Source organism: Centropristis striata, chromosome 7, assembly GCF_030273125.1.
Source record: "Centropristis striata isolate RG_2023a ecotype Rhode Island chromosome 7, C.striata_1.0, whole genome shotgun sequence".
NCBI lineage: Eukaryota > Metazoa > Chordata > Actinopteri > Perciformes > Serranidae > Centropristis > Centropristis striata.
Window position 1 is genome coordinate 34,924,925 of NC_081523.1, and position 23,223 is coordinate 34,948,147.

The 23,223-nt window shown below is 40.0% G+C and overlaps 1 protein-coding gene across 1 annotated transcript in view; it reads left to right on the forward strand.

Moving 5' to 3' along the window:
• ogdha (oxoglutarate dehydrogenase a) overlaps positions 1-23,223 on the forward strand; it is a 48,470-nt gene that overhangs the window by 7,394 nt on the left and 17,853 nt on the right. Inside the window, 6 exon segments of the mRNA XM_059336204.1 lie at positions 6,223-6,399; positions 8,775-8,877; positions 20,148-20,263; positions 20,435-20,589; positions 21,756-21,902; positions 22,005-22,095. Of these exon segments, the coding sequence (XP_059192187.1) occupies positions 6,223-6,399; positions 8,775-8,877; positions 20,148-20,263; positions 20,435-20,589; positions 21,756-21,902; positions 22,005-22,095 (789 nt within the window).

Here is a 23,223-nt window from a genome sequence, read left to right on the forward strand (position 1 = left end):
CAGAATCCCACTTTATTTCCCCTCCGACCTCTCAGCGTGACATGAAGGTGACGTGCTGTACAGCTGGCGGTGCCTTCAGGGACACCCACACATTTTAACTGATTCTTAAAGGACAGGCGGACTAATAATAGCTGCTGGAAGCTCGGTCACATGACGGAGAGGGAGGGAGGGCGCTCTGAAAACATTTAAACACTCCGCTCTCCTTCAGACAAGTGTCAGGGTCGAGAGTTATTCTCTGCACAGTTAACGGTCAGGAATAAATGTTTTATCTCCACTACTTAAAGTCAGTGCAGAAGCTCCCATGTGATGCTTTAAATATCATCTGTAAGACAATAACAACAATACTTCTATTGAAAATCCAACATTCATGTTGGAGATCTGTTACTGATCTAGATCTACTGAAGAACAGGCGAGAAATGTTAATTAAAAACGAGTTTTAGAAAAAGGATTTTAATCTGGATAATCCTACTTCTTAATGTTGTTCCAGTTAAAAATAACTTTCATATACATGTTAATCTGACAGCTGGAGTCTGATGAATCCTCTTCATCCAGATATTAACAACACCTTAAGAGTTTATATACCAGTAATAGTTCAAATGTATTCATATTTGCATTTATTTTGCATTAATAATCATTTAGATGTTTCAGTTTTCTGCCTCAGGTTTGAAAGAAAATGTTTAATATTTCTGGTAATCTGTAGCTTGTAGCTGTGGAGGTGAGCATGAAGGTCATATAGTGTGTGTGTGTGTGTGTGTGTGTGTGTGTGTGTGAGTGAGTCATGTTACATGTCACAGTTGTTATGTAAAGATCACACACTGTGTCCTTGCTGTTATCGGCTCAGCTGCAGCTGAACTCTGACAGACACATCTGAGTCTTCATCAGGCTCATAACGGCCTTTATAACAACAGATGTGACAGAAACAGAAAATGTCAAATTAGAGATGTTTTGGCTGAAATGCCTTTATATTAAATGTATATTTTTTTATTTTTTTTTTTTTACATTTTTTAAAAATAGATTTTTATTGATTTTTATCAAAACAACATACAAGCGCTCTCTATATTCACAAAGATATCACAGCAAATAGGAAAACTGACCACCATCCAAACCTAAATGACTTCAAGTAGCTCACGACTGACCTTGCTACAAAAAAAGTAAGAAAGGCAACAACAAATAAAAGGGAGAAGAAAAAGGAGTCTCAGTCGCCCCCAGCTGTCGCATTCGTCACCCTGTAAACATACTGTGCCTTCTCTCATCCATGTATAGTGGAAAAAAAGTAGAAATTATACAAGTACACGAGACAATAACAGGGTGGATGACGTTACTAAGAATCAAGTAAATGAAATAAAAACAGATAAACAGTAAAATTAAATTTCATATAGAGAGAAAATAGAAAAGGGGAGAACTAGATACTGGCAATAACAGATAAATAAATCATCCTCTGTGTGTGTGTGTGTGTGTGTGTGTGTGTGTGCGTGTGCGAGCTGTTATTGTCTCCATGTGAACACGACGGCCGACATGCTTCAACTTTTTTTCTCTACTTGCCCACGATGTTCACCAGGTTACCATGGCAACATCACAAACCACCCACAGAGAGGAAACAATATAGGAGCTCCCTGAATCATTCATTATCAGAAACATCCCAGCTTATGGTTATAAATTATGTTTATGATAAAGCTGTAAATGTTGTTGTCTTACAGCTGAACTTTTCTAACTGTAAGATGAATTTAGTGGCGTGATGATGAGATGACAGCAGCAGTCTGCAGAGGAAGCTGTTAGTGGCACCAGGCTTCAGCTGATGGTCCCTTTAACTGACAGTCAGCGATGGTTTGAATCATTTGCATGTGTAGCTGTTGATGCCTTTTAAAGTTTCCATATTCCACTTAGTCCACCGGCAGCAGGAGGGCCGGTTCAAGTTCTTCTGTTTCACTATCACAATGATAAAATACTTTTTAGAAGTGATTGTGTGATTGCTTACGACAGAGTATCAGGGCCACATATAGAGGAAGAAAAAAATTTTTAATTCTGAGAAGAATAGTGGTAAATATTTAATTATTTACAGGAATAACATCTAAAATATAGAATTAATTACCAGAATAAAGTCTAAAATGTTGAATTAATTACCAGAATAAAGTTGTAAATTAATCAGCTGACTGCTGCTGTAGTAAACTGTGTTTATCAATCCAAACTCTGCTGCACAGAGCAGTCAAGGAGAGAGTTGGTCCTGTGGCTGCAGGGTTTCTTTTCTCTGCATTTTGTGGAACAAATGCAAATTTTTCCTAGTGAACATGAACGCAGCGGTTTGGAATGATGGCGTACGTGTTTAATATGTGTCAGTTTACAGTCGGAGCTGCTGGTGTGTTGGTTTAACATGAGTGTGATGAGAGAAAACAAGCGCGTCAGCTGATAGTTTAAAGAGACGTCACGTATTAAAGGCAGAGCAGAAGTTCAGCTCTGACTGAGACTTTATTCTGTTTATCCACAGGTAAGGTAAAACTTTAATGTCCCAGAGGTAGGGGTGGGCAATATGGCCCTAAAAGAATATCACGATATTTCAGGCTATTTTTGCGATAACGATATTCTTGACGATATTAGGAAATACTTAAAAAGATATAGAAAATATGTTTTTTTTTAGTCTGTATAAATAAATAAAAATCTAAAATGTAGTGTGAAGTGCAAACCTGAACCGTTGCCAAATGCAAAAAAAAATGTATGAGAAAATAATAAAAATAACCATTAAGGGGGTTCCGGGGGCATATTTTAATGACATTCTGTAAAGGAGAATAAAGGTTCTTGTATGTTTTATTTAAGGCATCTTATTTTGACAGTCTTCTTGTAAGTTCTGTGGTGGATTCTGTTAAAACACTGTGCTCTTATTTTGAAAGCTGCATGTGTTTAGCGACAGAGAGTAAGTAGCTTTTTGTGATTAAAACAACTTTAATTGTTAGCTAATGTTAACCTTACGCCACTACATCAAGAAGTAGGAATGTTGCCAATATCATGATATGCATTTTTTTTAACCATGAAAAAAATATACCGATATTATCGTGAACGATAAGATATGGCACACCCCTACCCAGAGGGGCAATTTGATTGACAGACAGTAGTATAAGACAAATAGCAATAGTTCAAACAACACAGTGCAATAGTTCAAACAACACAGTTCATAGTTGTCGCTCACTGTTAAATCCAGAAGGATTATAGAAGCATAACGTTCTGATATCATTGGTTGTTTAGAGTGGCGTTAGCAGATGGGACAGAAGAGAACCTGGACCTGTTGGTGCTGCATTTAGAGAAACTAAACCTTCACCCTGAAGGAAGCAGCTGGAACTCAGCATGCAAGGGGTTAATAGAGTCAGAAACAAAGGTCTGAGCCTTAGAGATGAGCCTTTCTTCATATAGCTGCTGAAGATTTTTAAGGCAAACACCAGTTTTACAACACAGCCTGATCATTTTATCTATGTTGTTTTTGTTTTTAAGACTGAGATGTCCAAAACAGATAACATTCAAGGAACTTGCAGACTCAATAAAATAAAAACATTTTCATTGAGTCCCGTCTACATCAAAACTCTGCAGCTTTCTTAAAAAGAACAGACGCTGGTTCACGTTTTTACATCTACCATCAGTGTTTGCATCAAATGTCAGATTGTCATCCAGGACAATGGCCAGATATTTATTCTGCTGCACTGCTGCCACTGGCTCCGCTTTAGTCACACAGGGCCGACCATCTCTTTAGTCTTGGCTACTTTTATCTGGAGGAAGGACTGGTCACACCAGTTAACATATTCATTAAGTACTGGGCCATGATCATGTTCAGAACCCTGCAGAAGACTAACAATAACGGAGTCCTCTGGGTACTGAAGGACCAGACGTGATGCATGATTACTCTGACAGTCATTAGTGGACAAATAAGAGAGGGAACAAAACTCAGCCCTGAGGGGCTCCAGTGGAAGATGAACAGTTACTAGATAGGTCTCAGAGGGTCCAGGTGAATAGGACTTTATTTGTTAAAAAGTCAGTGAGCCAACACACTGTTAAAATCCAAGTTAGAATTAGATAAAAGCCTGTGCACAACAACATGTGGCTGAATACAATTAAAAGCAGATGAAATGTCCCTCTAGGTGCCTCAGAACAATAATAAGAGTAGCAGTTGCATCCTCCACTCACCTCTTTGTCTTAGAGGCACAACTTAAGGGGTCCAACATGTCCTGTACAGAGTAAAAGCCTGATAGGTGAGTGGAGTTAGGAATAAAATCACCCAAAAATCACTTTGAAAGTTGTTTTTTAAACTCTTGTTTTTCTGTGGTGCAGAGAGGAACTGACTGCTCCCAAAGAATGGTCTGTTTCACTATGAGGCTGAAATATGAGCTGGAACAAACAGGATGTGAATCTTTATGTCAGCTCAGAGGACTTCTGCTCTGTGTGGATCCAGATTAGAAGTGTCTGCAGAAATATTATCAGTCAGGGAGAAGTCCTAAGATCCTTATGATCCACAGCGACCGGTACAGTGTAATGGAACAGTTTGGGAGCAGTCTCCTTACTGATGTACTGATATGTGGAAAACCGTTCACATGCATTTGTCTGTGCAGCAGCAGGCAGAGATGTGTTTGATCGTGGGGAGTGGATTGAGAGTTTATGAACAGGGCGGAGAGTCTGTGGTTCCTCAGCTCATTCTGGACTCATGAGTCACACAGTGGAAACATGTAACACAGAGAAAACAGGCTGCATGCTTCTCTTTCTCATCTAACTACAACTTTAGCAGGCATCACCAGTCAGCGCAAAACAGATTTGGTGATTGTAGATGGCTCAGTCACTGCACGTTCTTACCTCAGAGACATCATAGAACCCATCATCATCCCCCAATTCCACCAGCACATCCCCAATTTTCTGTTCATGGATGACGATGCTCCACCACATCGTGGTTTGGCCAGCAATGTCCCCTGACCTGAACCCCATAGAGCAGGTCTGGGACCAGCTGAAGCAGCGAGTGGATGCTCGTACCCCACCCCCACGTGACCTGGCAGAACTGCGTGTAGAACTTGTGGAGTGGAACGCATTGCCTCAGAACAACATCATGAGGCTAGTAAGGAGGATGAGACATCGCTGTCAAGCTGAAAACGTTTTTATTCGGAAAGGCCTACAAATGATAAACTTGACTTTTTAACCTACCTCTATTGAGTTGTTTTTAAAATTATTTTAGAAGAAGAGAACCGTACTTTATTATTAATCCCACAATGGGGAAATTCAACCTCTGCATTTAACCCATCCTTTTTTTACCCACAAGTGAACACACCATGCAAGGAGCAGTGGGCAGCACATTACTGCGCCCAGGGAGCTGTGCAGGGGGGTTAGGTGCCTTGCTCAAGGGCACTTCAGTCCTAGACCTGTCAGTACCGGGATTCGAACCAGCAACTCTCCAGTTACAAGCCCGATTCCTAACCTCTAGGCCACGGACTGACTTTTGGTTATTTGGGGCTATCTTTGTTATTGTTTAAATTGTTGGGGTAATAAATATTGCACTAATGAAAATTGTGCTTCTTCTCATTCATTAATAATAATATCAAAGGGAACTATTACTTATTTCATTAAAGTTAAATTCAGACCAAATAGGAAAAGCACTCATGTAAATAACAATATCCCTCACTTATTGTGAGTAGTGTATATATATATGTATAAATGTGAGTTTCTCCTGCAGAGAGTCAGGGTAGAGCAGCTCCTCTTCCTGTTTGACCCTCCTATGGTTTAGGGCTGAGTAGACATCGTAATTCATGTTGTTCAATCATGTCTGAAGACAGAAATGTTTACAGCTGTTGAGCAAGGCCTGAGACAGCCTGACTCATACAGACGTGACATGCTGTTCTCAGCTCACATTAACCCTCTGAACCAAAACCCAGCTCTGAAAAGTCTGTTTGCAGCAAAAATACACAGAAAGGTAGATACATAGAAAGAAACTGTAAAAACAGTCACATATACATTTTATAAAAAGTGACCAAACTTGTGTTTAATTTTGATATTTGTGTCAGAGTCTCTTTATTCTCCATGTGTCATTTAAATTAATGTGTTTGCACTAACCAGATCCTGTTAAAAACATTAAATTCTGCTCCTCAGAGACACTGAGAAGACATGATTGATTCTGCTGAGACCAACGGTCACCTGACAAATATTCACAGAAAATCTCCTTCTCCTCCTCCCTCTCTCCTCCTCCTCCTCCTCCTCGTGGTCCAGTCGTGGGATGTATTTTTTAGGAACGCTAATGCCGGTGCTCCCCCCGGAGCAGCCTACCAGTCTCCTCTGGGTCTGTCTGCAGCTCCTCAGCTCTCCTCTCTGGTCGGAGCTCAGCCCAACGTGGAGAAGCTGGTGGAGGATCACCTGGCCGTCCAGTCCCTCATCAGGGCCTACCAGGTACACACACACACACACACTACACGACAGAATAATATTATTATGAATTACATGAGTTTTTAGTTCATATTTAATCTCTTTTTATGATTTTCTAACTGGCTTTATGGACGTTTTTTTAGGATGTTTGTTGGTTTTATTTGTCCAGATTTAGTTTTTGACTTTTTGGTGAACTTGGTTTTAAAGGGGTCATATTAAAGGGATATAATGTTGTTTCAGCTCTTTAAATAAAAGTTTTTGCTCCCAACGTAGACGAGAGAATCTGAGAGGAGAAGAGTCGAAGACTCAAACATATTTCTGTTGAGAAGAAATGCTCTTTATAATTTCTGATTTCCCTTTGTACTTCCTTGTGAATTATTAAAACGTTATCTTGTAAAATAAATAATAAATTTGAGATGATGATGGTTAAAACGTAGACTTTACTTTGTTGACAGGAGTCTCTGATGCAGACTGGACTTTAAAAGTTCAGTTTTTAGTTTGCTCTGTTTAATAATATAATTTGATGCATCAATCCATTTCTGCAGATTTTGTTTTTAACATTGAGTGTTGTTTAGTGAAAAATGCATGAATAAAAAAATATTTTTTATATCATCCATGTAATGTGATATTTAACTTGTGTGTTTGTCCTCAGTCCTTGCAGGAGCTCAGTGCAGCCAGCTGAAACTGAAACTGTGTTTGTGTGTCTGAATCTGTAGGAGATCTTTTAAAATGTAGTTATTATTGTATAATTGCTACAATTTATACTACGATGGAGTTCAGAGTTTCTCAACCCTAAAGTGTTTTCTAAAATTAATCTATGAGTGATGTTTAATTAATTCAAAGGTTTGCAATACAGACAGACGTGTTTGTGATGAAAACAGAAGTTAGAATATAAAAAGACGTCTGAACTCCTTTAGCTGTTTTTCTGTTTGGAGAAAGCTGAGGTGCTCCTGGAGGTCTTCACGTGTCTAACTGAATCCTCCATAAATAACAGATTTTAAAAAGACTCCAGACCTGAACTAATGAGCAGGAGCTCAGCTGGACCTGCAGGAGCAGGTCTCAGCAGGACCCGGGGCCTCATGTATCAAAGAGTGCGTAGCTTTCATACTGAAAGATGGCGTACTCCCAAAACTAGAAAAGTACGTATGCAAGATCACACTGCGCGCGAGGTGGACGTGGTGATCTCCGTGATCTGAGTTTGAATTTCTTCAAAACCGGCAGAGCAGACAGTGCGTAATGCGTGCCAAAATCATCAGTTTATAAGCCACACTCTGCCTATACCTTGTTGTCCCAATTAATCATCACCTACGAGATCAAATATGCACCACACCTGACTTATTCTGGAAGGGTTTCACACATACCTCCATGCTAAACCAAAGGGGAAACAGTCAGCGATTATATAGAGAGAAAATAGACAGACTTAAAAACATACTGACTTCAACATACTATTATTGCACAAGTAAGCAGCGGTTCGCAGGTGAAATATAAAATATAATAATATATGATAAACATCATCTATCCCCTCATATTCAGAACGGGTTATTCAGGATGGAAAACGGCATTTTTCCTCCATTGTCCGAGAGCTATAAACCATAAACACAAAGCCAGTTGGTGTGGTTTTAGTTTAGATATGAAACACGTTTTAAATAGAGCATAAAAGACAGAAGCTTCCTCCAGACAAACGTTTGCGGTGCCTCAGGACATTCTCATGACAAGTTCACTTTTCATACATATGGCGTGTTTGAAAAAAAACAGCGTACGCATCGTTGATACGTGAGGCTCCTGGTTCAGGTTCTGGCTCGGCTCCATGTGGACCCCTGTAGACCTCCAGGCACCGGCCTTCTTGTCAGGTGTGTCAGTGCTGATAACCAGCTGTGTGTGTGTGTGTGTGCTGGGTGTGTGCAGGTGATGGGGCATCACAATGCCCAGCTGGATCCTCTGGGAATCAGCTGTGTGAATTTTGATGATGCTCCGGTGAATACCGGCTTCCAGGACGTCGGTGAGAGCGCCAGAACTGACTGAACAAACAAACTGCTGCCTGCTTGGTGTTAATGTTGCTCTTCCCTCCCACCCTCCCTCCCTCCTCCTCCTCCTCTCTCCTCTCTCCTCCTCTCTCCTCCTCTGCCTCCTCCTCTCTCCTCTCCTCCTCTTCTGTCCTCCTCTCCCCCCTCTCCTCTCTCCTCCTCTCTCTTGTTTTGTCTTAAATCCTGTTTGGTCGTTGATCTTTTTCGGCGTTCCTCCTTTTCTGAATCTTTGTTTTACTTCCATCCTGCTTCTCCGGTTACTCCGCTGCATGTCTGCTCCTCCTCTTCTCCTTCACTTCGCTCCGTCCTGTCTCCTCCATCCCCTCCTCCTCCTCCTGTCCTGGGTGGGCTCTGTGTTGTTGTCCCTCCCTGTAGATCCGAGGGCACCATGTGGCCCAGTTGGACCCCCTCGGCATCATGGACGCCGATCTGGACTCGTGTGTCCCCACTGACATTATCACGTCCTCGGACAAGCTGGGTGAGGAGCTGCCCGTTAGAGAAGCACCACGTCTGTTCTCCCTCTGTCCCTCTGTCGGCTCGCCTCACTCTGTTGTGCACCAGGAGAACTTTCTCTTCTTCTTCTGCACAATAAATGTCTCTGCAAACTGCTGCACGTTCTCCTGTACGAGTAGTGTGTCCGAAACTTTACAGGAACTTTCTCATACACGACAAACGTTAATCCAACTCATTATACTGTTTATTTTAATGGCTCAGTAATCTTAATGGGCCAGATAAGCACTGTGCATTTTATGACTAAAGCATGAAGGTTTCAGCATCTAATCTACATTTCCAAAGGTTGCATTTTAGACGTGGAGGCAGTTTGTATTTGACCTCTGGTGACCTCAGTATTGCATTTTTCCATTTTTTGCCCCATCACTCTGCACTATAACCATGTATATCTTTGTTCTAATAAAGATACTTTTGCTCCATCAGCCATACTGCCCTACTGCAGTAACTACATGTTTGGTCGAAATTGAGTTATAACTAAAAAATGAGTTAATCCTTGATTTCTGTTTTATCTTGTGACAAAGTTTTAGATTTAAATTTTGCTTTATTTCAGAGAAATAATAACATAAAAATTGCAGTAACAACAGATATTAAGACTAAAATATAACATTACTTTATAATAAGTCTAAACACAAATCTTTGAAAAGAGTTGTTAAATACACATAACAAAATCAGTATGAAAATGTTTCTTCACTGAAAACAAAATGTAAAAGCTGAAAGAAGACAACAACATTATAGTTGCAGCGTTCTGTTTCTGCATTACTATTGTCAAATAAATCGTCATGATTTTCGAGCATAAAAATGACATAATCAATACATGCAGAAATAGGTGTCATATCACTTACCTACCTATAACCCATTTGGCTAGCCAGTTAAAAAACTTTTTTTAAAAACTTGAAAGCAGTTTTTCAGTTTTACCCTTTGCGTAGTTACTGCAGTTAGACTCTGTAGGGCAGTTTAGTCCCGTCACAAAAATTAGTTCAAAGCCTCAATTTGGCCAGCGGTGCTCTGTACCCTACAGGTATATGGGCATTTTTTTCAGGTATAAAGGTAGAGACTTGGACTTGTTACATGGAATTTTATGTCATGTTTATGATGTTGGTTCAACCCCATCAAGTCAAGTAAATCAAGTAATTAGCCAGAATAGAATTCTGGCTAATAACTTCATTAACAAAACTGTAGAAGACAGAATTCCTGTAATTATGTGGCAGGCTAACACATTAGAAAAATGCAATTGAAAGCTTTTTGGGTGTTTTTGTGTGGGTTCCCTCCTTTTTGAATATTTAATATATTAAATATGTATATTATAGTAGAATTAAAATCATATTTTGCAGTAGTTCTGTGCAGTCTATGTGTAATAAGAGCATTTACATAAAACATAATTGATGTTTACCACTTGTATGCCTGCAAAATGGAAAACAATATTGAAATTTAACAGCCTGTAATGTGTTGCCTTCTGCCTAGCACCAGGGGTCAAATCTGAAATGCCTCCATGTCTGAAAATAAACTTCTTTGCCAAAATTGCAACTTTGTTCTAATAAAGGTATAAAGGTAAAGACTTGGACTTGTTACATGGAATTGTAAGACTATCAATTCTGAAATGCCTCCACGTCTGAAAGTAAACGTCATGGTCTATAGAAACCACAGAGAAAGTTTCATGCTTTAGTCATAAAGTGCACAAAACCTTCCATATATGATCTGATCCGCTCCACTCTCTTACTGGAACCTTCTGCTATTCAACAAATGTGTAAATGTAAAGGCTGAACACCTGCTTGTGTTCTTTCAGTCCAACCTGCTTGTGTGAAACAGTGAATGTTTCTGACTTGGTCAGGCTGTTTGGGAGGTTCGTGGAGAGAAATATCTTAATTGGATTCAGTTTTCCACTAATAGATTTGGCCCGGAGGTGTTGTGGATTAAAGGAACAATCAGCAGCATCTCCGGTGTGGACGTGTTTCTGCTCGTCGGCTTGTGCTTCAGTGTTGGCCTCGTGTCCAGCTGCTCGGCTCTGTGTCTCCGTGTTTAAAGGGGAACCTTAAGGTTCCATGTGAAGTTGTCACACGTCAGGCTGAGGGAAGGAAAAAGAGTTCTGTAGTTCCTCAGTAACATCTGAAGCGTGTTAATTTAAAACACTAATCCCAGTGAGCAGAGAATGTCACATCAACACATCTTCCAGGCGTGCCGCAGGGTTTTAAAAGGAAGTAAATGAAATTATTTGTGTTTGTTTTATTTTTTTACTGCCACGACAGGAAAAACTTGAGATGTTATAACAACCGTGGCAGCACAAGCACTCTGTTAGCGTTACTCCAGTTTCTGAGTGAGGTTTCACCATAGACGGTATATGGGTCAGACTGCCTGTTAGAGTGGATGGAAGAGAACAAAGCACACTTCTGCCAGTCAGCCTCCACTAGTTTTCCCGGTGCTTGTTTTTACTAAGTGTTACGGTAAGAACACGTTAGACCCGCCTTCAAAATAAAAGCAAACACATGTAGCTTTCAAAATAAGAGCACATGAATGTGTTAACTGAGACCACCACAGAATTTACAAGAATGCTGTCAAAATAATATGCCTTGAATAAAACAGAAGAACCCGTATTCTCCTTTACAATAATTAATTAAAATATGCAATGATTATGAGAATGAAGTTGTAAATATTGAATTAACGTGTTAGATCCGCCTTCAAAATAGAAGCAAACATGTAGCTTTCAAAATAAGAGCACATGAATGTGTTAACTGAGACCACCACAGAATTTACAAGAATACTGTCAAAATAATATGCCTTGAATAAAACAGAAGAACCCTTATTCTCCTTTACAATAATTGATTAAAATATGCAATGATTAAGATGGAATAGTGGCATTAGGGTCTGCGAGAGGCACCAAATTTAGGCTTTTAGGGCAAAAAACGTCTACTACCCCCCTACTTTGTTCGGGACCCGTCATCATAGTCTGATAAAATCCTGTTGGAAACTCTGGTTCTAAAGCTAGTTTTGCAGTAGAGTGTCATCTTCTATGCTTTCTAAATTGCTGATTGATATTTACACGCTCACACTATCCAGAGGATAAATAACCCTAACAGAAAAATGTAAAAAATGAATCAGTTGCTTTATAATTAGTTATCTCCAACACTGAAGTTAAAAAGTTTGCCGCTACAATTGCACATCAATGTCGTGTTGGTATTAAAAAAAATATTCTGAAGCTATTAAAAGGTATTAAATTCAACTTAAGTATTTCTGTATATACTCTGTCTTCACCTGGATGTGAGTTTAACAAAACCTTCCTTTCTTAGTCATCACAAAGGCAGAAAAAAATTATTTCAAAATAAATCCTGTGTACATGTGGAGAAGATGTTTGAGTCGTTTTCTGTTTGGAAGTAGTTTCAGTCCACACTTAGACACGTAGAATTAATATATTCATTGTTTGATTTTCAAAGACAAAAGTTATTTGAGATTAGCAGTTATTATTTCTGTAAACTTGTTGCCTCAAAAATTGGAGATGACATCTCCGTTCTTTATCCCAGCAACAATCTGTTATTAATCCAGCTGCAGAAACGGTAAAAAAAAACCCTGAAAAAATGCTTCTGGTGCTCCGATTAAAAGCTCTTAAAACCAAACTGACTGACTGACTGAACTATTGACGGATCAGATCAGATTTACTTCAGCACAATAACCGATTCTTTATTCACTTTATTTTGTGTCATCGTTGTCTTGTCATGCTGGATTTGTGCCAGCTGGGACCTGGTCTGTCTCTGTGCTGGGACCTGGTCTGTCTCTGTGCTGGGACCTGGTCTGTCTCTGTGCTGGGACCTGGTCTGTGTCTGTCTCTGACTAACTGCTTATTAGCTTTAGCTCGTGCTAACTGACTCTGAATCCTGACACCGTGTGGAACTTGTTTCTGAGCTTTGGTTCTGGTTCGTTGAGGCGTCGGTGTTGGAGGTGATGGTGCAGAATGGCTTCCTGTCTGGGACCTTCCCCACTCAGAGTGGGGGGGCTGGTTGTGGTGCTGCATCTGTCTGCTCAGCATGGTGTTCCCGCCTCCCTCGCTCTCCACCACACAATATTTTGGACTTTTAACCCTTGAGTTGTCTTGGAGGTCAAAAATGACCCGCCACTAAGTTTAACAGCAGAGGAAACCCCCGTAAGGAACTTTTTTCAACTTGAAATTCAAAGACTTTTCCTAGAATGACCCCATGAGAAAAAGTAAAACATTGATCAGTTTGACTGTCTCGGTTCAATTTGTGTGTGTTGCATTCGATTCATGCGCTGCTCCTTTTTCTCATAGGCGAAGCGTGTACAGTCCAGAGCAGAAGGTGGCGGTACTGAGCCTAAAGCCAACCACGACTAGTAAACAACAGGAAGAAGCGAAGCAGTGTAGCCGGGTGTAGCAGATAGAAATAGGCTGCGGTCGAATAGTCAAATTTGCTTAGGAACCTTCCTAACTGAGTGAAATGACCCGGAAGTATTATCGTAGCCGCCATGATAAGAGCTGTTCGAATTCTCTAACTGTTAAGGAAAGGAGCTTCAATGCTTCCTTTAGTATCTCCTTTAGCATAGGATACACCGGACCATCCTTTACGAAAGGAAAGGAGGTAATGCCGTCCCACAATTCCTTGCGGTAGCAGCATATAAGGCCGACCGTCACGAGAAGAAACGACGTCATCAACATCCGCCGTCGCGTGATGACGTAGACTAAGTCTAAGTGCAGTCGGATTCTCTAAACACCGCGATCGTCTTCTCCTAACTCCTCATGAATTCTCCTTCTCATCTTTCCTTGACCTCGTGACGTTTTCCATTGAGGTTAAGGAAAAGTGGTTAGGAAAGGACTTAGGAGCTGATTTTTTTTTACTTTTCGACCGCAGCCTTAGAGTATTGGGTCAGTTGTTGTGGAGAATTGTGTGGTTATGGTGAGTGGGAAAGAGTCAGAGTTAGAAGAGGCGCCAGCAGCACCTGTAGGTCTGCTGTATGGGACCACTTTGCATTAAGTGTGACCTACGATGACCACGGTAAGAAAGTTGTTGACAAAAGTGCCACAGTGTGCAAGCATTGTGCAACACATGTTTTTTACGCTAACGGCAACACGACCAACATGTCAGCTCACCTGCAGAGACATCATCCCAGTGAGACAATTGGCAGCGCGAGGAGGGGAGGCAGAGAGTCCACGGGGTAACTTCTACTCACCGCAGCTTTTAAACAGCCTCACGGTGACGAGTCAGACAGGGCGACATGCCTAGCTAAAGGAGTAGGATATTTTCATAGCCAAAGATATGCAGTCTTATTCTGTAGTGCAGGGTGCAGGATTCCGCTCTATGATTAAAGCACTGGAGCCACGATGTAAAATCAGCAACACGGTAATGACCGCACTTTATGAAGAGACCCAGCAAGGAATTGTTAAAGAGTTGTCTGACACAGCCTCTGTAGCGCTAACTAGTGATGGATGGACCTCTAGGGCTACTGCAAGTTTCCTGACTGTGACTGCCCATTACATTACCTCAGAATGGGAGATGAAAAGCTCCGTTTTACAGACGCGCCCCATTTATGCGAGCCATACTAGCGAGCATCTCTCTGAAGCACTGACAGAAGCAGTGACAGGATGGAAGGTGCAGAGGGCCTATGCTTCTTTGTTCAAGATAACTTTGTTTGCCAAATAAATGAAGCGCATGTTGGAACTAGCAGTGTCTCCTCTCTTGCAGTGCCAGAATCTCACCTACGTTTAACCTAAGACTGTCACAATGATGTATCAAATGTCAGACTGCTTCCTTCTTTCAGTTTTAACCTGGCTATACAAGACATTGTTGATTTTCCTAACAATCAACATATCCCAAACCGAACCGAAAACTGTGACCACAAAACCGTGAACCGAATCGTGGATTTTGTGAACCGTTCCACCCCTAGTTGCTCAACACCAACAGGGTATAAATTTTGTCTATAAAATCATTTTCATGCCATAAAAACCATAAAGAAACGCTTAAAAAAATTATGCTTACACCCATGCATTACCTTTAGCAATAAAAATAATATAAATAATACCTTACTTTAACCAATTATGACAGGTGTGCTATAATAAAAACTAGTGAATTCCACTGATTAAATCCAGTTTTTCTGCATATTATAGAGGGAAACCTCCATATTCACACAGTTTATGATGAGTGACAGGTTGTTTCATGCAAAACAGATTTGGGTTTTAAAATACAATCAAGCTGCTTTATTTCAGGGTTTCAGTGATGGCGGGTCATTTTTTACTCTGAGAACTAGTGGTGTATACAGACAGCACAAGGGTTAAACTGATGAAGAAGCAGGTGGAGACGCGGCGATGCGGCCGGCGTGGTTTGGTGTTGTAGCTGTAGGCCGTTGTGGCGGCGGTGTAACGTGGCCGTGGGTGTCGGGGTCCTGAGCGGGTTTGTAACTTGTCCGGGTGTTTCTCCCTCTGCTGCCCCCTGCTGGCGACCCTTCCAGACGTGGCTGTGTTCAAGGAGAGGCTGCGAGTCCTAACGGTAGGAGGTACGAGCCCCAGCACGCTGCTGCTGCTGCCGTGTCCCCTCGCCCTGCCTAGTTTCAGCTCAGTGGAGAGAGTTTGTACCGTAGCGGTGTGCACGTCACGTCTGCAGGACGTCTGAGGATGTCTCTGACGTCCTCGGCTCCTGGAGACGTCTCTGCACCGGAGAACCACTTCAGAAAGGAAAGAGAGATTTCATTTAGTTCACTGTCTTTGATTTTATCAGACTTGTTTCTGCAGGAGTCTCAAATATCAGACTTCAGACTCACTATCACCACCTCTGAACCAGTTTATCAGATTATTAAAAACTAAAAAGACAAAAAAAGACGTAAAATGACCTAAAAAAGTAAAATGACCCAAAAAAAGGTGTATAATAACAGAAAAGATGTAAAATGACCAAAAAAGACATAAAATTACCCCCCCCCCAAAAAAAAAGACGTAAAATGACCCAAAAAATATGTAAAATGACCCCCCAAAAAATAAGCAAAATGACCCCAAAAAAACCGTAAAATTACCAAAAAAAGACGTACAATGACAAAAAGATGTAAAACATTTTTTAAATATTTTTATTATTACCTTGTTTTTGTTCTCTCAGAGTTATTATAACTGATGATGATGATGATGATAATAATTATTATAATAATAATAATATAACTTTTTTATACAGTGTACCGTGATATTTTCTGACAAGGTTGACAAACTATTTCAACTCTACTTTTTATGTTTCTATCTTGTTTAATTCACAAACAGCCTATTAACAAATTGATTCATCCACTTAATTAATGCTGTAAAGTATCTTTATGTTGAGCCCAGACTCCCTGTCTGTCGCCTCTGCTGTAGAAACTTTGTGTTAAATCTGATAATCAGACGGTGAAAAAAGTAATGAAATGACCAAAAAAGACGTATGACTAAAAGGGCGTAAAATGATCAAAAAAAGATGTAAAATGATGTAAAATAACCCAAAAAAGACGTAAAATTACAAAAAACGTAAAATGACCAAAAAACACGTAAAATTACCCCCCCCCCCCCCCCAAAATACGAAAAATGACCAAAAAAAGGCGTAAAATGACCAAAAAGACCTGAAATGACCAAAAAAACATTTTAAATATATCTTGTATAATTCACAAACAGCCTATTAACAAATCATTTAATCCACTTATTTATGATTAATGCAGTAAAGCATCTTTATGTTGAGCCCAGACTCCCTGTCTGTCGTCTCTGCTGTAGAAACTTTGTGTTTCTCTGATAATCAGACGGTGATATTCAGTGAAATGTTTCTTTAATGCCTCAGGACACGGAGACATCAGACTCTGATCGTCTCCTGTGATCCGGCTGCTGGAGTTAGCTTCATTAGCTTTGTTAGCTTGTAGCTGCTGCTAGCTCCCTGCTGTCAGTAATCAGTCTGTTAGCTGTTAGCTGGTGTCATGTTTCAGCTGGTTCAGAGCTCTGTGTCTTTCTTTCCTTCTCACTGTGTTTGAATCTTTCAGCTCTTCTCTCTGTTCTATTCTGCTCCTGTTTGGAGCCTCACTGTGTTTATTATTATAATAATAATAATAAAGATATGTGAGCGGTCACTAACTGCTGTAGCTCTAACGTAGCGACTCTGACAGGGATCAGTCTCTGTCCTTCTGCAGGACGTGTTTCCATCCAAACGTTGAAACAGAAACAGGACACATGGTTTAAGAGTTAGGAGCGATTAAACAAAGCTTCACAAAGAGAACTTTAGTCAGAAGTTATCGATTTATATATATATATATATGTATATACTATACTATATGTACTTCTCCTCCTCTGTGTCCTGGTGGTACGGTTGGGTTAGAGGTCCCTGTGGTCCCATGATCACACCTCAGTCCTCCTGAAACCAACTCTGCTGTTTGTCTGATGGTCCGTCTGGTTTATGCTGCTGTGAACGCTCAAACCAACTCTGGTGGACAAAGAAACTGAATTCTGCTCCTGGACATAAAATGACCAAAAAAAAAAAGATGCATAATGACAAAAAGGGTGTAAAATGACCCAAAAAATACATAAAATTACCCCCCAAAAAATCCAGTAAAATGACCACAAAAAAAAGACACAAAATGACAAAAAAAGACGTAACATGACAATAAAATATGTAAAATTGCCGCCCAAGAAATGTGTAAAATGACATAAAAAGACTTAAAATTACCCCCCCAAAAAATATGTAAAATGACCAAAAAAAGATGTAACATGACAATAAACGACATGAAATTACCAAAAAATGTGTAAAATGACAAAAAAAACTGTTAAAATGACCTAAAAAAGACGTAAAATGAAAAAAAGGTAAAATGACCATGAAAAAGACGTAGAATGACCCAAAATCGTAAAATGGTTTTATATCTAAATATCTTATTTGGTTGCAATTCAACTGACCTATAAGATTAGATATGCCAATAAGATTGCAGGCCCTCCTGTCAGTTTTAAAGGGTTAAACAGACTGCCAGAGTAGCAGCTGTTTCTGCTTCAACGGTGTTAAAAATCATTTCTAAATATACTCTGATGTACCATAATGCCTGAAAACATGTGAATGGAAACACGGCTCATTCTTGGACTTCAGACCAGGCTGAATCTCTGAGTGTTCAGCCCTTTGTAAAGGTTTTTAAGGCAAAGAAAAACTAATTTTCAGTGAGTTTTGGAGCAGAGACGTGATGTCGGTGGTGCAGCTGTGAGCGGGTCGTCCTGCGGCGCCGCAGTAAACGAACTGTTGTTGTGTTTCAGAGTCAGACTTCCTGCCACAGTTTAGTGTCGGCTGCAGTCGGAGCGGTAAACGTCACCAACCTGTCAGTTTGTGTCTGTGGAGCTGCTCGTTGTTTTATCAGAGAGGAGGAGAGTGTTGTCCTGTTTTATGTTTCCTCACGTCCTGTCCTGGAGGAGGAGGAAGAGGAGGAGGAGGAGGAGGACAGGGAGTGAGGAAAGTGAGTGAGCGGCTGCCTACCTGCTGTCTGTAGAGATGCTGCTTCGTGATTGGCCGGCCTGGCTGTCAGTCATGTGATTGGTCTGTTGGTGTTTCTGAGGTGTTCTGTGACCTGTGTGAGCGCTCTGATTGGTGGGAAACATTAAGGTGTCGCTGGATTCTCCCCAACAAACACACACACACACACACACACACACACACCCCCCCCCCCCCCTTCCTCTCCATCCTGACTCCTCCTCCACTAACATCCCATAACTCTGTTTGAAGTGACACATTAACTCTTCGTTGATCCTCCAACATGTCTCATGTTCATAACGCTGTCATGAAGTCACGCTGCTCATTTTATAAATATTTTGTTTTATTAAAAAAAATTCACCCTCCGTCTCCTCTTCCAGGTGACCTCGGCTGACACTCAGGGGTCAGCGGAGGTCACCTGGCAGGATGATGATGATGATGATGATGATGATGATGATGAAGATGATGATCGTCTGGGTGATGACAGTGCAGAGAAAAGAAAACAACATAAAAACACTTTGAGCTCTGATCATAAAGAATTTCTTCCCTTTATTATTTCATTTCATTCTATATATATTTTAGTTCCTTCATTCATTTTAATTAGAAACCAATTTTAAGAAATAGAAATACATTTTAAAAAATAGAAAGAAATTAAAAAAATAATAATTTAGAAGGAAACTTAGAGATACATTTAGAAACTTTGGATACAAATTTGGAAAATAAGAAATTTTGAAACATTTGTTAGAAATTACAAAAAGTAAGTAATGGAAGGAAGAAATAAAAAAAAATAATTGAGAAGGAAACTTAGACATCCACATTTTATTAACTTAAAATTTTAGATAAAAAATTTGGAAAATAAGAAATTTTTAAATAAATAAATGAATTCATTTTGATAGAAATTCAGAAAAAAAAGAAATGGAGAATTTTGAAAGAAATAAAAAAATGTAAAAAAAAAAATGTAAATTTAGAACAAAAAGACACAGAATGACCACAAAGACACAAAAAAGATGTAAAAAGATCACGAGGGGAGACACAAAAGAGGCAGAAAATTACCACAAAAAAAGACAGTAAAATTACCACAAAGAGACACAAAAATACCAAAAAAGACACAATAAAGCTACCAGATTGTAGTGATAGTGATGCAGGTGAGAGTAAACAAAAGCAACAAACACTCTTTCTCCTCACAAAGTGCTCAACAACAGAAAGAGAACACAAACAATAACAGTAAGACACAAACAACAAACTCATGAAGTTGTCAGTGTGTCTCTGCTCTGCTGCGGTCTAGACTCTGATCTGTAGCCTGATGCTGCTCCTCTTTAATCTGATGTTTGAGTTCAGAGATCGATGTGATCCTGGTTCAGCTCAGTGACAATATCTGCACAACACCAGTTCAATGAGGTTGATGTTTGCTGTGAAGCTGCTGATCGGCTCATTAACCACTCTAACGTGTATCTCTCTCTCTCTCTTTTAATGTTTTAACCCCGAAACTGATCCTCACCCCGTCCTCTGTCTCTATCTCTGTCCTCCTCTTATCTCTATCTTCTTCTGCTCCTGTCTGTCTGCATGTCCCCTGTCTGTCTCCTATCTGTCTTTCTGTCTTTCTGTTTTGCTGAATCATCGCTGCATCTCGTCCGTATCATGTTTTATAATTCATTTATTCATCCATAACTAACTCATGTGCATGTTTTCATTTGTCCATACGGCCTGTTTGTCTGTCCATCTCTATCTGTCGTCTCCCTCCGTCCTGACTCCTCCTCTTCTCACCTCCCCCCTCCCCCCCTCTTGTGGTGCATCATGGGACATTTAGGCTTCTACGGTCTGGACGAGTCCGACCTGGACAAGGTGTTCCGTCTGCCGACCACGACCTTCATCGGAGGATCAGAGAGCGCTCTGCCTCTGAAGGAGATCATCAGACGGCTGGAGGTACACACACACACACACACACACACACACACACAGGAACACACATACACGCGAAGAGGGGACAACACGTGTGGTGATAACGTGTATATAAATATCTGTGTGTTCTTCCTGTGGATGATGGGGTACTATGTCTCCTCGTGGACTCCTCTGTGACTCTCTCCGTCTCCTCAGATGGCGTACTGTCAGCACATCGGCGTGGAGTTCATGTTCATCAACGACCTGGAGCAGTGTCAGTGGATCAGGCAGAAGTTTGAGACTCCCGGAGTGATGCAGTTCACTCTGGAGGAGAAGAGGACGCTGCTGGCCCGCATGGTCCGCTCCACCAGGTCAACATGAACCCGTCTCTGTCTCTCAAGCTGTCTGTCTGTATCAGCCTTTCTGCATCAGTAATGTATTTTACCCTCTGAACCCCAACGAGCTGTTTCAGGGAGTTTTTTACTCTTTTCACATCCTCCTCTCTGTGTCCTCGTGTTTCACTGCAACATATAACATCTCTATAAATCTATAAGTCCTGCAGCTCTATGGAATCCGCACAATCAGAACAACTCAAACATGTTGTTGTGCAGAATAACACAGGTATAAAGTTGAATTTCTCCAATCAATTATTTATAAAAATTGTGAATAAAACATAAATTATATGGAAACACTTTGTGTCCTGAATGTTGTAAAACCAGTTTTCTCCACTTATTTCTGTATATCTCCACATACAGTTAAAATGACAGAAATCAGAAATAAAGTTGAATCTTCTCAAGTGTCATGAATGTCACAGACACAAAATTACCCAAAAAAAGACACAAAAAAGACACACGAAAGATGTAAAATTACCACAAAAAGACACATGACCACATAAAGACACAAAAATACAAAAGAAGACACAAAAATACAAATAAAGGACACAAAGAAGACGAAAAATGACCACAAAAAGACACAAAATTGTCAAAAAAGGACGCAAAAAATATGTATAATGATATAATGACAAACAGTTTTCTCCACATATTATACATATTGAAGTATTGTCATGTTTGTAGCCTCTTCTGTCCTCTCCTCTCTGCTCTGTGTAAACAGCCTCTCCTGTCCTCTCCTCTCTGCTCTCTGATCTGTGTAAACAGATTTTCAGTGAATATTTGTCAATTGACCGTAAAATTTTTAACATGATATGAAATAATGCGATTTTGGCAGAAATATCACGGTTTTAAACTTTGTTTTGATCACTTTTTCTAACTGAAATGTTCGGAACTGATGATCCATTTGAGAATTGTTGGAAGGTTGAGACTCTGAGAATGACTGTTTTTACAGTTTCCTTCTATGATAAATTGATTTTTGGCGATCTTTTAAAGAAAACATGCTTCCAGGTGATCAAAGGGTTAAAGTCTCTGCATGATCTATTGACAGGATGAACCAATTATTGTTGGAATATGTTATTAATCTGTGTGTGTGTGCGTGTGCGTGTGTGTGTGTGTGTGTGTGTGTGTGTGTCTGTGTGTGTGTGTAGGTTTGAGGAGTTCCTGCAGAAGAAGTGGTCTGCAGAGAAGCGTTTTGGTTTGGAGGGCTGTGAGTCTCTGATCCCGGCTCTGAAAACCATCATCGATAAATCCTCTGAGAATGGAGTGGAGAACGTCATCATGGGCATGCCTCACAGGTCTCACACACACATGAACACACAGACACACACACACACAGAAGCTTACATGCGTAAACACACACACACACGTCTGGTGTCTGACGTCTCTCTTCTCCTCAGGGGTCGTCTGAATGTTTTGGCCAACGTGATCCGTAAAGAGCTGGAGCAGATCTTCTGCCAGTTTGACTCCAAACTGGAATCTGCTGACGAGGTAATTTACCTTTTGCTGTTATTATGACTTACTGTAATACTGAATGTTCTGGAAATAACCAGAGAAGGAGTTCTCGAGAGACCAGCGGGAAGGTAACTGGTTATTGTTATTGTCAAATATCAACCTTTCAGGCTCAGATTTGGTTAGTTTTCCTGATGGAAGTGTTGTTCACAAACGGCTCGTTCAAGGACCCTCGGAAAGTTCAAAATCTGGAAATAATTTCAGTTTTTTTTTTTTTTTTTTTTTTTTTTTTACAGTTTCTGGCTGTGATAAATGCTGTCATTTTATTTATTTAATTGTAATTCTTGTTGAGAAAACATTCCTTTTAGGGCGTCCTGGTGGCTCACACTGGTAGAGCGCGTACCATTAAGGCTGAGTCCTTGCCGCTGCGGACCCGGGTTCGAATCCAGCCGCATGTCTTCCACTCTGTCTCCCCCTTTCTATCTGTGACTATCTAATAAAGCAGTAAAATGCCCAAAAATAATCTTTAAAAGAAAAAAAAAAAACATTCCTTTTAATCCACCACTGTGTTCGCTGTATCAACATCTTTGTTCCAGTGTAAAACTTAAACCAGGTGTAAATCACTGGAACCTCGATTCCACAACAGCTTATACAGGATATAAATCAATAAATTAGAATATGATGAAAAGTCCATTTCCAGTAGTTCAAGTCAAATAGCCCCAACCAAGTATTGAGTCATATAAATGAACAGACTTTTCAGAGGCCAACATTTCCATATTAAACATACTTTTTAAAATTGGTCTTTTTTAATATTAAAAATAATTTGAGACAGTGAATTTCAGGTATTCATTAAATGTAAGCCATATTCATTATAATGAGAAGAAATTAAATAAATTCAGACATGAAATGTTTCATTCTGTGTGTAATGGATCTAGGCCTGTCACAATAACACATTTTTTAGGATGATGTATTTTCCCAAAAACTATCAGGATAAACAATAGTATCATTGTATTGATGTTGTTTTAGTTTTATAATGATATTAAAACAGAATCATAATAATAAATACGTCCTTTTCCACAGCGATTCATTTTAAATCTCGAGAATATTAAGCATCGTAATTGAAATGTGGAAAAGAAATATTAAAATATCCAAGATAAATAAAACATA